The sequence below is a fragment of the Emydura macquarii genome, unplaced genomic scaffold (assembly GCF_026122565.2).
Source record: "Emydura macquarii macquarii isolate MOO-44397 ecotype Brisbane River unplaced genomic scaffold, CSIRO-AGI_Emac_v2 contig_450, whole genome shotgun sequence".
Classification (NCBI taxonomy): domain Eukaryota; kingdom Metazoa; phylum Chordata; order Testudines; family Chelidae; genus Emydura; species Emydura macquarii.
Genome location: NW_027130587.1, coordinates 11,548,113 through 11,561,056, shown reverse-complemented (window position 1 = coordinate 11,561,056; position 12,944 = coordinate 11,548,113). Strand labels below are relative to the sequence as shown.

The following is a 12,944-nucleotide window of genomic DNA, read 5'->3' as shown; positions in this document are numbered from 1 at the left end:
AGGTGGGTCCCTAAAGGGCCTTCTGAACTCATTTAAATTCCATTTCTTTTCTGGTGCAGATCATAAGAAGCTTTGTAGATTTTTATCAGGGCTTTTAAGCCTTTCAGGGGAAAAATATCTTCAAAAGAAAACTGGGATTTGCAAACAATAGGAATGCCCTCCACTGGCGGAATTTAATTTAAACTCTTCTCTGCAGCCCTACTTTCCATAGGTAGTGCAGGGCTAATGGGAAGAGTTCATTTCAGTATACAAGGGTTTGCAATACATTTTCTCAATGTCTCTCTCTCTATTTCTCTTATTTCTAAAGTACTCTGGAAATACATATATATATAGAACTTTTTTTAAGGATTCAAAATGAATATTGTTCTTTGTGATAGTGACAGGCTACCATGGATGCTGTTTTCTCAAGAGAATCCTATTTCATATCCCTGCAGGGAGGAATGTTATCTATCGAGGATGTTTTAGAGCTCCAGAAAATTTAACAATCACCTTTCCAGCCTCTTTGATACAGTCCAATTTGACGGTGGAGATGTGCTCTGAATTTTGCTCCAAGAAAGTAAGAACAGTTCTCATTTCCCTTTTTTTATTTTTTATTTTTAAATTAATTTATGAAGTGGATAGAGAAGCTTAGTGCCTTTGGAGCTGGATTCAAAAATTAGTTTCCAAAAGACAAATTTCTTCAAAGGAAACTCCCAGTGGCTTATTTGGTCCAATTATTATTGTTGGATGGGGGGAGAAATCAGAATTCTGCCACTAAATATGATGTACAGGGAAACCAGTTTTGAGTGACCATCCCGCAGTCCAGCAGAAAGTCAATATTGTGTCACATTACTAACAAGTACAGACCTGAAACTGATGCCAAATGGGACAAATTATTTTCTTAGAGATTCAAGTTCAGCACCTTTTGTATTCGAAGTGCATACTGAATGGAAGAATTATGTCCAGTTACACCTCACTCTGCACTGCTTTGTACCCTCTGGGCCCGATTTTGATCTCCCTTGTCCTACTGTCAGTCACATAGTTGAACTCGCTGGAATTGCAGCAGTGTAAAAAGTAGTGTATGGGTGATCGGAATCAGGCCGTGCAGGGCTAGATCCTCCACTGGTGTAAATTGATACCAGCTGAGGATTTCAGCCTCTTTAAAAAAAGAACCTTTTTTTAAAAAACCTTTAAAAAAAGAACCACTATTATGAGTGGGGGAGAAATATTATCTAGTAGCATTTTACACCAACTGTTCACAGGGGCAAGAGGGTGGAGAATCAGATCCAAAGTGCCTAAAATAATTTGGATGACAATCTGATCACCATTGCTTTGACCTTATTCTCCTTTTGCACTAAGTTTACCCAGAGGTACCTCTATTCAGTTCAGTGGCGTTACTTCCCGTTTACCTGAATGGGAGAAGTTTACGGTTCAGTTTGACTTTGGGAATGACTCTCCACTCTTTTGCATCTTGTGTAGTCATTTTTACTCTGTCCAAGGGGACTAACAAAGGGTCTGATTCTCATTTACACTTGGGGCCTTAAGGTGGGTGTAGATTACATTTATCCCCACTTGAAAGCCCCTTTATACTGCCATAGTTGTGCAAGGAAGCCTTAGTAACTGACAAAGTAACTGACAAAGTGATTCTCATTTACAATAAAGACACTTTGCATAGCTCTGGCAGCATAAAAGGACCTCAGCGTGGAAGTGCACTGCATTTACATTCAGTGTACAACCCCTTTACACTGTCAGAGTGGTGCATAACAGGTATGTCTACACTTCAGGCTCTGCGGCGATCAATGCAGCAGGATCAATTGAGTGGGTCATGTAGACCTGCTCAATTGATCCCAGATGGCCTCTTTGGTTGATGCTGGTAATCCACCTCTCCGAAAGGAGTAAAGCTGTGTCGACGGGAGGGCGTCTCCCATTGACACAGCGTTGTAAAGACGCTATGGTACATCACCGTAAGTAAGTCGACGGGAGATATGCTAGGATATGTAGCTTGCATATCTCCTGTTGAATGCCAGCAGCAGTGTAGACCAGGCCTTAGTTTAAATGAGAATTAGGTTCTACAACTGTTATAACTGATGCCTAGTCTGCACCCAGTTTTTTGTACCAATCTAACGAGTGAGGTTAGCGGTTCCTTTTTTTTACTGCGAATAACCATCCTGATACAACCCCGCATGTGAATTCAGTTATACCAGCACAACGGTTCCTCATACTGCTAGCTCATTTCTCTTCTAATATGGAGATAAGCACCTTTATATGAGTATAATTGTGTCCACACTGCAGTCAGTGGTGTGAATGCAGCGTGGGTAGACCTGCCAGCTTTGATCTAGCTAGTTCGTAACAATTGCAGTGAAGACACAACAGCATGGTTTGTACAAGCTGGGGCGGGATCCTGGCTGGATGGGCACTTGAGCGACTAATCTGTGCTTCCACAGCTATTGTTACCTAAGACAGCTAGATGAAAGCTAGCTCAGACCTGTCTATATGTGCTGCAGTCACACATCTGATTGCAACGCAGAACTAACTAAGGGGGTTGTAGTGACCCTATGATGGCATAGTTAAAGTGATTCCACCTGTCACATGGCGAATTCTGACTTGGTAACATTTTACATCCACTGTGCACTGGTGCAAATGACGGGTGCAAGGCAGTGGCTAATAAAAATTCCGTTACTTATTCATTGGCCGAGAGACTGATGTAGAGGGGATAAATCTTCAGTGAGCTGGGTTTACACCAGCCTAACTCATTCTATTGATTTTAATGGTGATAAACTGATGTAATGGAGTAGAACATTTGGCCCAGGCACTGTCTATTTAGAGGAGGTTTTTTTTTTTTCCTTTTTGTTTTTTTCCCCTTCTTTCCTCAAGTTGGGTTGTATCTAAGTGCAGAGGAAGACTTGTTTGGTGGTCAGATTTAGCCTGAAGCCACACTCAAACTACATGGAGTAAACCAAACATTCAATTAATTTGTCTTCTAGTAACACAAATTGATTAAAACTATTAAGGCGTGAAAAACAAATCTTCATAATCACTAGGTAGAGTAATTTTAGCAGCTTTTATCCCATGATGGGAAGTGGGAAGTGTTTTTCCAGTCAACGTATCCTTTATGCCACCTCCTCAATTCAATGTGTTTTGAGAAAATGCCATTGAAGCTTTGTTCTGTGTTAATTAATTACCATTGTATGTGTGCATGCATGTGTAGTTCCGATACAGGGAGTATGTGGGAATATGGGGTAGAGCAGAGCACTGAGTAGAAAGACTCCTGGGTTCTATTTCTAGCCCTACCCCTTTTTACACAGGGACCATGCAGGAAAATTAATCTGAACTAACTAAAACTGTGAATTTAAAATGGATGAGTTAAACCGCATTAAATTCCTGTGCGAACACACTTGTTTAGACTTAATGTGGCCTTAATTCAGTTTGGAAGTGAATTAAATTAAACCAAATTAAGGCCACTTTAATTTGGAATAAAAGTGTCCATGCAGGGATTTAATGAAGTTTAACTAATTCATTTGTGAGATGTAATTATTGCTTGTCAATCTCAGATGATTGTATGGAAAACTCTGGAGAAGAAAATGCATCATCATTGAATGCACACAAACACTGATGCCTACATTTTCACAAGTGACTACTGATTTTGGATGCTTCTGTTTTTGGGACACCTTAAAGGGGCCTGATTTTCAGAAAAGCTTGAGTACCTCTGAAAATCAAAGTCCCTTTATGCTGTCCCAAAAATGGAGGTACCCAAAATCACTAGTCACTTTTAAAATTGAAGCACAAGAAAAAGAAAAGGCAGAAATGGATTGTATGGTCTGGCATCCTAGGCCAACTAACATTGATATTTGGAACCAGGAAAAAATGGATGAAACAAATCCTGATTCCACCACCATCTCTTGCAACACAGTTCGTACTGTTGCACTGTATAGAGCTAAGGAGCGAGGATATATGCAGCCTATCCTGGTGCATAGCCCAGCTGTGTGAAGGCTATAGAGGTATCTGTTCACTGAAGCTTGAATGGTCAGCACAGGGACAAGCCAGATGTTGGACAGGGCCCCTCTATTTGGACTCTCCCCACGTAGGAACAGGTCATAAAGACTGCAGAAGTTAATCTAGTTTCAAGGGAAGTTCCACTTTCCTTCTGCAAACTGGCAGGGGAGAATTCCTTATTCCTTTCCCTTCATGGTATCCCCAGTTATTGATGCTGGGGCCTGGATGAGGTGATTATGATGCGTGTAAGACTGTCCAAAGTGCCTCGCAGGTGGTAATTATGGGCAAATGTTGAGTCTTTAGTAGCAGTCATGCTTGGGTCTATGTTCTTGTATAAAAATGAGAAAAACAAACAAATAAAAACTAATGTTGTGATGGAACAGGAAGAGAAGTGAGCAACAAGACAAGGTGGGAGGAGAGAGTTATAAAGGCTAAGGCCCCCCCTCATGGCCACCTTACCACAGGGAAAAAAAAAAAAGCCCCAAACCAAAACACTGATGGTGACTTGGACTACGTGCCCATGTGAGGGAATGCTGAGGGATAAGAACGTTAATCCATGGGCAAGTTATACAAGTCTGTGGTCTTGGCCCATAGGCTAAGGGGTGGATACCAGTGGTTAATTTGTCACTAGAGAGGTGCCGGGGCTCAAGTAATTTTTTACATTCGTAACAGCAAGCCCAGAGGTGCCGGGGTTATGAACTTCCAAGCCTAGAGGTACCAGGGCTTAGCCCTGGCACAAATTAAGCACTGGTGGGTACTTAACTCCCACTATGTTTTTTTCTTCAGTGTCTTTGGTTGGTGGGGAGAGGGAGTGGAATGTTCCAAACCTTGGCTCTGCCTTAAACATTGGCCTGTGCAGCCGAGCCAGAAAAAGGGATGGTCACAGTTTGCTACTAGCTAAGGCGAGCGGCTGGCTACTAACCCTAGAGCGACGGGGAAAGCAGAGAGCGAATTGTGCCTCAGATGCGTCTCTAAAGCTCAATGCCTCCTGAGGCTACTTTCAGGGTTTTGCAGCTGACAGAACATCCCTTGCTCATGGCAGCATCTACAGGCACAATCCAGTCCACAGGGAATAAACCTTGAAAGAAGCATTGCACTTGTACTACGCCCACCAGGAACGCTTGACCCCATGTTCGTTCTTTGGTGACTGCCACAAAGCAAACACAGCCCTGCCTTTCACACACTGCAGTCCAGCTGCCTCGAATGTGAACTCAATGCCAAAGGAAGATGAAGAAAAGAAAAGGGATACTTTTTGTCCAGGTTTAAATAAAGAATAAATAAATAAAAGGGAGGTTAACTCTGTTTACTCCTTTTCCTTTAGTACTTAGCCAGCATTCTCTTACATAAAGTGACAAATTCTAATTTGCAAAGAAAAAGTCTGCAGAAAGACCAGCAAAGCCTACATTCTGTCAACTGACAAGGTACAATCACAAATCCAGGATTCCACTTAGTACATGCTATTTGGAATATCAGAGCGTTCCATTTTTTTTGTACAGTAATACTGCTTTATACCTTCGAGCAAAATGCTACTTGACACAAGAAACAACAGAATTACACGTTTACAATTTTGCCTTTTTCCTTAGCTGGCCTCCCCTCTTTCCTGAAGCATCTCAGTGGTAACTGTGCCATTTTTTGCTGGGTGCAGCTGATGAGAATATAGTAAGTTGAGCATTATTAGGAGCAGCTAAATAACACCCGGGGAAAAAAGACTTGGAAAGATATCTGTTTGAGTTTTTTCAATGAATCCTGAATAAATTACTCTGATTGCATGTTCCTTGTGGTCGGGACTGTTTTATTCTGTGTTTGCACACAGCCTCGCCTTGTGGAACCCTAGCCTCTTGTTGCTACATATTATTACTACTTCTTCCAGGCGGGGGGGAGAGAAGGATTTTTTTGTATTCACTTTCTGCAAACATTTGAGTAGAAAAGGAGAAACCTACTTAGAGCCAAATGGGCCTGGTTCTGGATCTCAAAACAGTTTTCCATGAAAGTAACTACATACACTTCTATATATATAGTTTAGCATAAATTACAGTGCATGTAGTTGAGGCTTGTACAAATAATGGGGAAAAAAATCAGGCCTGGATAGCTTCAAAATCAGCAACTATGGGAAGAAAATACAGAATAAACATAAAATAAGATTTTAGAAGAATAATAAGAGCAAAATCCTCACTCTCACTCATGCAATGACTTCAATGAATGGGAACTTAGAATATGTCCAGAAAGGTGATTTTGAGCCTCAAGTATATAGCATAATATTTTTAATTTTTTCTTTATTGTGGCTGTGATTCTGTGAAATAACATTGCCAGATTCTCAGCTGATGTAAATCAACACAACTCCATTGAGATCAATAAAGTTCTGCCATTTCACAGCAGCTGAGAAACTGGCCCATTATTCTTAAAAAATAATAAAATAGACTTGCCTTGTGAACGTAATGGCTCCTCTCTAGTTGTGCTGGTTAGGAGACCAGTCTTTCAATGATACTACTCGCATGGTTAAAATTAGGCATGAACATAAAAGTCTCTTGCTGAACTGGAGGCTAGAAGAGCAAATTAAGCCCAGAACTTATTTGTTAGCCTTACAGTTTGCATTGAGCAACTGAAATGGTAGATCCAGCCTTTGGAAACATTTTAGACACGAGTCTCAGTCCTAGTCTACACTTACCGGGTGATTCGGTGGCAGTGGACGGGAGTTACGCAAATTACACAGAGTAGCTTGCGTAACTCCCATCAACGCCTGTGCTTCCCTACCAGCGTTGACTTCTGGATCGACTGAATGGGTCTAAACTGACCGCTCAATCGATCCTGATAGGTCAATCCGACAGCGGCGACTTTGCCGCCGTCTGTGTAGACGTACCCTAAGGTAACAAATATAGGTGAAACATGCAAAATATAATTATCAGTTTCATTCTTTATATAGAAATGGCATGGATTAATAGCAACCCACAACCACCCAACACTAGAGCCATAAATACATTTCTGTGCCAGATAACTTGGCCATGAGCTGTCACTTTCACTTATAGACCAATTTGCATATAAGATGAACCACCTCCATTTGAGCATATATTTTAGAAGACTTGACCTGTTTACCAGTTATCTGATATACATGACCATATATATTGTGGTATTAATGGAGCCTAGAAATAACACCAAGTCCTGACTAGAGCTCTCAACATCTGGGCAGAGCAAAGCCAAAGCTTACTAAGTCTGCAAACCTCTGTGGTGGTCCTGACTTTTTCTCAGGTATAGGCCAAACTTCCTACTTCCGAAGTGGGCAGCAATTATGGATTCATAATGCAGCTAATTTATGAGTACTGAATGAAGGCAAGGCCATTAGGGACCAGATCTAACTCCCATTGAACAATATGGGAGGCTCTCCATTGACTTCATTGGAAATTGGAACTTGTCTTAACTCAGTGAAATATCAACAGATTTTCACCTGTATAAATCATCGTAACTCCATTAGCTTTACTTATATCCCAGTAGCACCTCGAGAATCCATTCAGGATCACAGCCCCATTGTATTATACACGCTACAAAGATATAAGAATTGCTCCCTGCCCCAAAGAGCTTGCAATGTAAAATAAGCAGAGATTTTTATTTCAAGGGGAGAGCTAACGTCAAAGTGTTTTCCTTTTTCCTTTTGCAGCAGTCAGGTTGATAGAAATTTGATAAATGCTGTTTGACTTTGTTACAAAATGAACATGCTTATTTTCAAGCAAACCCCAAATCATCATCACTACTTGAGGATTAACTTTTTTCGATGACTGGCACTGCCTTTCTTTGCACATTTTTGCATCTCTCTATGCTTTTTAGCTTTGACAGTCTTCGATTTGTCCCTACCTTAAGGAAAGCTGCATCAAAGGCTTAGCAGTGATCAGAGTTGAACTAATTACATATGTTCTTGATCTATTGGTAATTAATTAATTGAATGGGTTCATAATAAGAAGAGTTTTAAAGTCTAGGGTTAGGATGCATTTCTGTAAGTGCTGAAGAAAATGCGGTTTAGAAGGCAAACAAAAATAATTAGAATGGTTTGTAACCCTATATTACGTGTTTGCGTTAACTTCAAAACCGATGTTAAAGTGCATGGGCATTGATAGCAACGGGACTACTGGTGCGAGTAAGAGCTACTCATGTGAGCAGTGAGGGCTTGCAGGCTCTGATCCTGCAAATGCTTACACATGTAGGCACTAGACATAAGATGCTAGATTCTACCATTTGGGGGCATGTCAAGTAGTAGCTTACTCCACACAGGAAATCCTTGCGCCATTGAATTCAATGGCAGAACTCCCATTGATGTCAACAGAGTCAGGATTTCACCCCAGGTACCGCAAGAAGTCCCATTTGTTTTAGTAGGACTGAGTATGCAATCAGGCTGGATCCAGCAGAGCACTTAAGCACATGCCTAACTTTAAGTATGTGAGTAGCCCCTCTGACCTCAGTGGAGCTACACTGCTATAGAACTGGAGTAAAGCGGTAGAGAATTAGGCCCATTGAACTGAATGTTCACAAACTTAAGTTAATGCATGTGCTTATGTCCTTTGCTGGCTCACTACTGGAGGTGAGGTTGACAGAATGTGACTGGCTTGTAGTTGTTGATTAAATAGAAAAGGGAAATCATGGCTGAATATATTATTTTGCAATCATTCCATTTTCTGCATAAGATATGTACAAAATCTGAATAATCAAGGGGCTGAACATAAAGAGTTTCAGCGCTTCACACCAGTGCTTGCACTCCTGCTGTGTTTCCCAGAACCGTTGTCATGCTCTCAACGAGTGTAGTATATTTGCTGAAAATTGTTCAGTGATGAAGCCAGCTCCCTGTTTTTTCCCTTCTCCAACACATGTTGAAGCCAGAAAAGGAAGATTTTATATATATTATATTTAATTTTTATGGAAATAAGCTCTTAGAAATTCCCTCCAGGATTGAAAATTGCTCTGCATTTTCAGAATTAAAGTCATGTTGCTGAAACCTTAATGTTGTAAATAAAGTAACATTATTATCTGAAATTCTCCAGTCATTTTGAAAACGTACAGAGATGTGACAGTTTAATACACTTGATGAAACAAAACAGTTCAAGCAGTTGAAGGGGAGATCTTCCTCTGATTTAAAAATTGCCAACGTATTAAAATCAGTGGCATTGAAGGCATGGAGAAGGAACTCTTATTATCTTGGATTCTCTTTGTGGCTGGCAAATGCGCAAGGACTTGATGCGTTAGTGAAAAATGCACGCTGCGTGCTGAGCCTAAATTGGGACTAAAGCATGTTCTCAGGCTGAGCAAGGCAGCTGACATTTAATGTTGTTGGGGGAGCATTTCCTGAAATGAGGTAATTGAATGGCTTGACAGGTTTTCCACTTGTTTACAGTCCTCATCGGGGCTGACACGCCAGCCCACGGTATGAAGTAGGGATGAGAGAGTAAAACCTTGTTTGTGGTTTATTTGGGAATAACCTTCACAGGGAGCCAAATTCTACACCCAAAATGGCCATTTGTGTTAACTTCAAAAACAGAGTAAAGTGCACGAGCATCTGCATTCCAGCTAGTGGGAAAGCACTGGATACCCCATCCTCACACATAGTGATGCAGCCACAGAAAAATATTGGTGCCACCAGGAGTGAGAATGCATTAACACAGTTTCTCAACCTGTGGTACGTGTACCCCTGTGGGTACGTGAGACACAGGCCGGGGGTATGCAGTGAAAAAGCCAGTGAAGGGAGGTGAGCAGTAGCCGCCAACTTCTGGGGAAGGTGGGCGGCAGCCACCTGCTTCCCGCCCGGTCCCAGCTCCCAGCTGGGAGGTGGACGGCAGCCACCCCAGTCCTGGGAAGCTGGGTGGCAGCCGCAGGCTTTTTGGGATCCCGGGCAGCAGCCACTGAATTTTTGGGAAGCCAGGTGGCAGCTGCCTGCATTCTGCCCGGTCCCAGCTCCCAGGTGGGAGCCCGGCGGCAGCTTCCTGCACCCTGCGAGCTGGGCTCACAGCTGGGTGGCTACCATCCGTGCCACGGCTCTGAGCCAAGAGACAGCCTCCCACGCTCTGGCTTGAAGAATGGCAGCCTGCCGCCTGCCCACATCCCCGGGTCCCAGCCTGCACGGAAGCCTCCTCCGCCCCAGCTCGGAGCAGGTGGCAGTCGCCCACTCCTGGGCTGGCAGTCAGGCGGCAGCCACCTGCAACTTGCCCAAGTGGTAGTTCCCCTCCCCGGCTCAAAGCCCAGTGCCCAGAAAACCAGGCGGAGAGCCCAGCGGCTTGCCCAGTGCTGGAGCCGGGCTCTACCTGCCGGCTTACTTTGTTCTAGTTGAGCAGTGAAATTGACAACTCTGACATCCCCGGATTTTACCAGTATAAAATGTTAAGAGGGGCCCACAGTGTGATTTGCCCCAGGGCTGCACCCCCCTAGGGATGGCCAGGGGGAGCGCTGCTATCCACTCTGGTGGGCCACTACTGCCTGCTCGTACCTCCCAAGTTTCCACTTGTGTGACGAGAACACCATGTGACCCCACCAGTGATTGGCTGGCATTGAGCTTTGCTCCCACACGGAGGAAGGGGAGGAGGAAGGAGGGGAGAAGCAGCAGGGGGTTTTGTGATCTGCCACAGCCACACAGCACTGCACAACTCAGAACTCTCCTGCTTTATGATAAATACAGTCGTCCAGAGGTAAAGGGGGAAAAGATTGTTTTTCTCAGAGTGGAAAATTGAGTGTTGGGGTACTTATTCAAATTTTCAGAAGTTGCTTGCTACTTAAAAGGTTGAGAAACACTGCATTAACACAACAGCTGCACTGGGTGATATCCCCATGATAATAAAACGACGGGGGGGGGGGGGGGCACATGTCCTCCATCTTCCCTCAAGGTGGCACCGATGCTCACACACCACAGACTGTTCCTGTTTGGCAAACAAATAATAGGCATGGAGGCATAGATCTTGGGGTTGTATCTGGGTCAAGTTGGGTATGTGCATAAAAAGAGATCGTAACTCTCATGTACCCTGGGCTCTGCTCCAGATAGCTCCTTAGGGAGAAACCATTCTAAAGGCTTTCAACCAGAGGATCCAGGGTTTGAAAAGAAAGTTTCCAGTCCCCTCATCCCCTTGCTGGATATGAATTCTCTGATGGGTGTTTACGCTCTGCCAGAATTGCTAGCAATATGCTAGAATTTTGCCCATTCACAAGACACATCTAGTGGAGGTACCAGGTACATTCATCCACGGGATATAAAGATTAGTTCCAAGTTCTACCACTTGTTTGCTGAGGCCAAGGCTCCACTGACAGTAGAGAACCCTGGGAAAGGCACCAAAAAAACAGCATGGAATAGAAACAGCTACAAGAAATAGCTCCTGTAGTCAGTGGAGTCTGACTAGAGTGATCAGTTGTCCCAATTTTATAGGGACAGTCCCATGTTTGGGGACTTTGTCTTATATAAGCACCAATTACCCCCCACACCATCCCAATTTTTCACACTTGCTGTCTGGTCACCCTAAGTCTGACCAACATGAAGCTAAGCAAGAGTTGAATTGGACTTTTCATACCTTGCACAAGTTTAAAACACTGAACCTAATTCTCCACCACACCATATCTTACACACCAGATCAGAGTGGCAGCATTTCACACTCATTTTGTGCTGGTGGAAGTGACTGCACACGGTACAAAAGAGGGAGAATCAGGCCCGTTTGCTTAGCTTTGCCTACACTTTCACAAGCTTTCCCTAGGTGCCATTGTGCTAAGAAAATGATGAAATTTTATTCTAAGCCAAATTTGCAGGGGAGATTTATGAATTTACCTATGCTGATAAATTACAGCTATGTTTGCAAGCAGAAATGGGACCATTATGCCCTTGGATCGAATCTGCAAATACTTTTTGACAAATCTCGTATCTGACTCAGTAAGCAAATGTTGGTAGTTTGGGTACAAATGGTGCACGCATCTTGTCTCCTTATCAGAGGCTAAGCACTGGGGTAGAGCAAGAGATAAGCCACTCAGCAGTTTTGTCACGTGCTTCCATAGATGAGAATCATGAAGATTTTTAAAAGGCATTTACTAAAAGTGTAAAGATAGTGGCAGCTTAGCAAGCCATTCAAATAAATTCAGTGGAATTCAACCCTCTGTATGCTTGAACAACCCTGTGAGCTTCTTTTAAACAGTTGGTCGTGGACATTTAGCTTCCTCGCTACAAGCACATGCAAACACACCCACATTTCATGCAAACATTTATTGAGGTCCTGTCTTTAAAAATATTCACGACATCACTTTTCTGTGGCAAAAAGGAAAACTCACAGATTTCAGCCATTTTGATTCTATAGGTTCAGCAAAGCACTTAGGCACATTCTGTACTTCACTTTAAGCACATAAGTAATCACATCCTTATTCAGAAAAGAACTTAAGCATGTGTTTCACTTTAAGGCCCAGCTTTAGTCCCATTGACTGCAACATAACAAACAGGCTTAAATGCCTTGCTGAACTGAGGACACAATGGACACATAGCCAGTCTAATGCACCAGCTTTATACCAGTGTAAATTCACTGAGGTCAATGTTTTCTCCGGATTTACATCAGTGGAGAAGAATTATCTGGCCCACCAGATTCTTTCTTTCTTCCAGAATCTTTTGGAAAGTATTTCCTTTGGGAAAGAAGGCCTGGCTGCTTCTTCAGATCTGAAAACCTAGTGCTAGTCCTGGTCCTACTACCCTTGCTTCTAGTCCTCACCATTGCATGATGCAGTAAGAAGCCATCCATGCTGCTTCTCTTTCTGCTCAATCTGCAGGTTAAACTTTGCAGCATTTCACCTAGTCTCCCCATTTCCCAAGATACCTTGCTATGCTAACAATTTAATGCATTACCATTAGAGTTGGTTAAAAATTCCAGTTTTTAACTGAAAAGTTGCATAGGGAAAAATTCTCTCATTTTCATTGAGATTTCCTACATATTCTTTCCAGTTTTTTGATGAAAAACTGAAGCCAAAAACTGACGTTTTTGAAA

General features: G+C 42.8%; 1 protein-coding gene across 1 annotated transcript in view; it reads left to right on the top strand.

Annotated features, from left to right (window-relative positions):
- WSCD1 (WSC domain containing 1) overlaps positions 1-12,944 on the top strand; it is a 46,030-nt gene that overhangs the window by 20,976 nt on the left and 12,110 nt on the right. Inside the window, exon 4 of the mRNA XM_067537697.1 lies at positions 435-556. Coding sequence (XP_067393798.1) covers positions 435-556 — 122 coding nt within the window. The remainder of the gene's footprint in view (positions 1-434; positions 557-12,944) is intronic.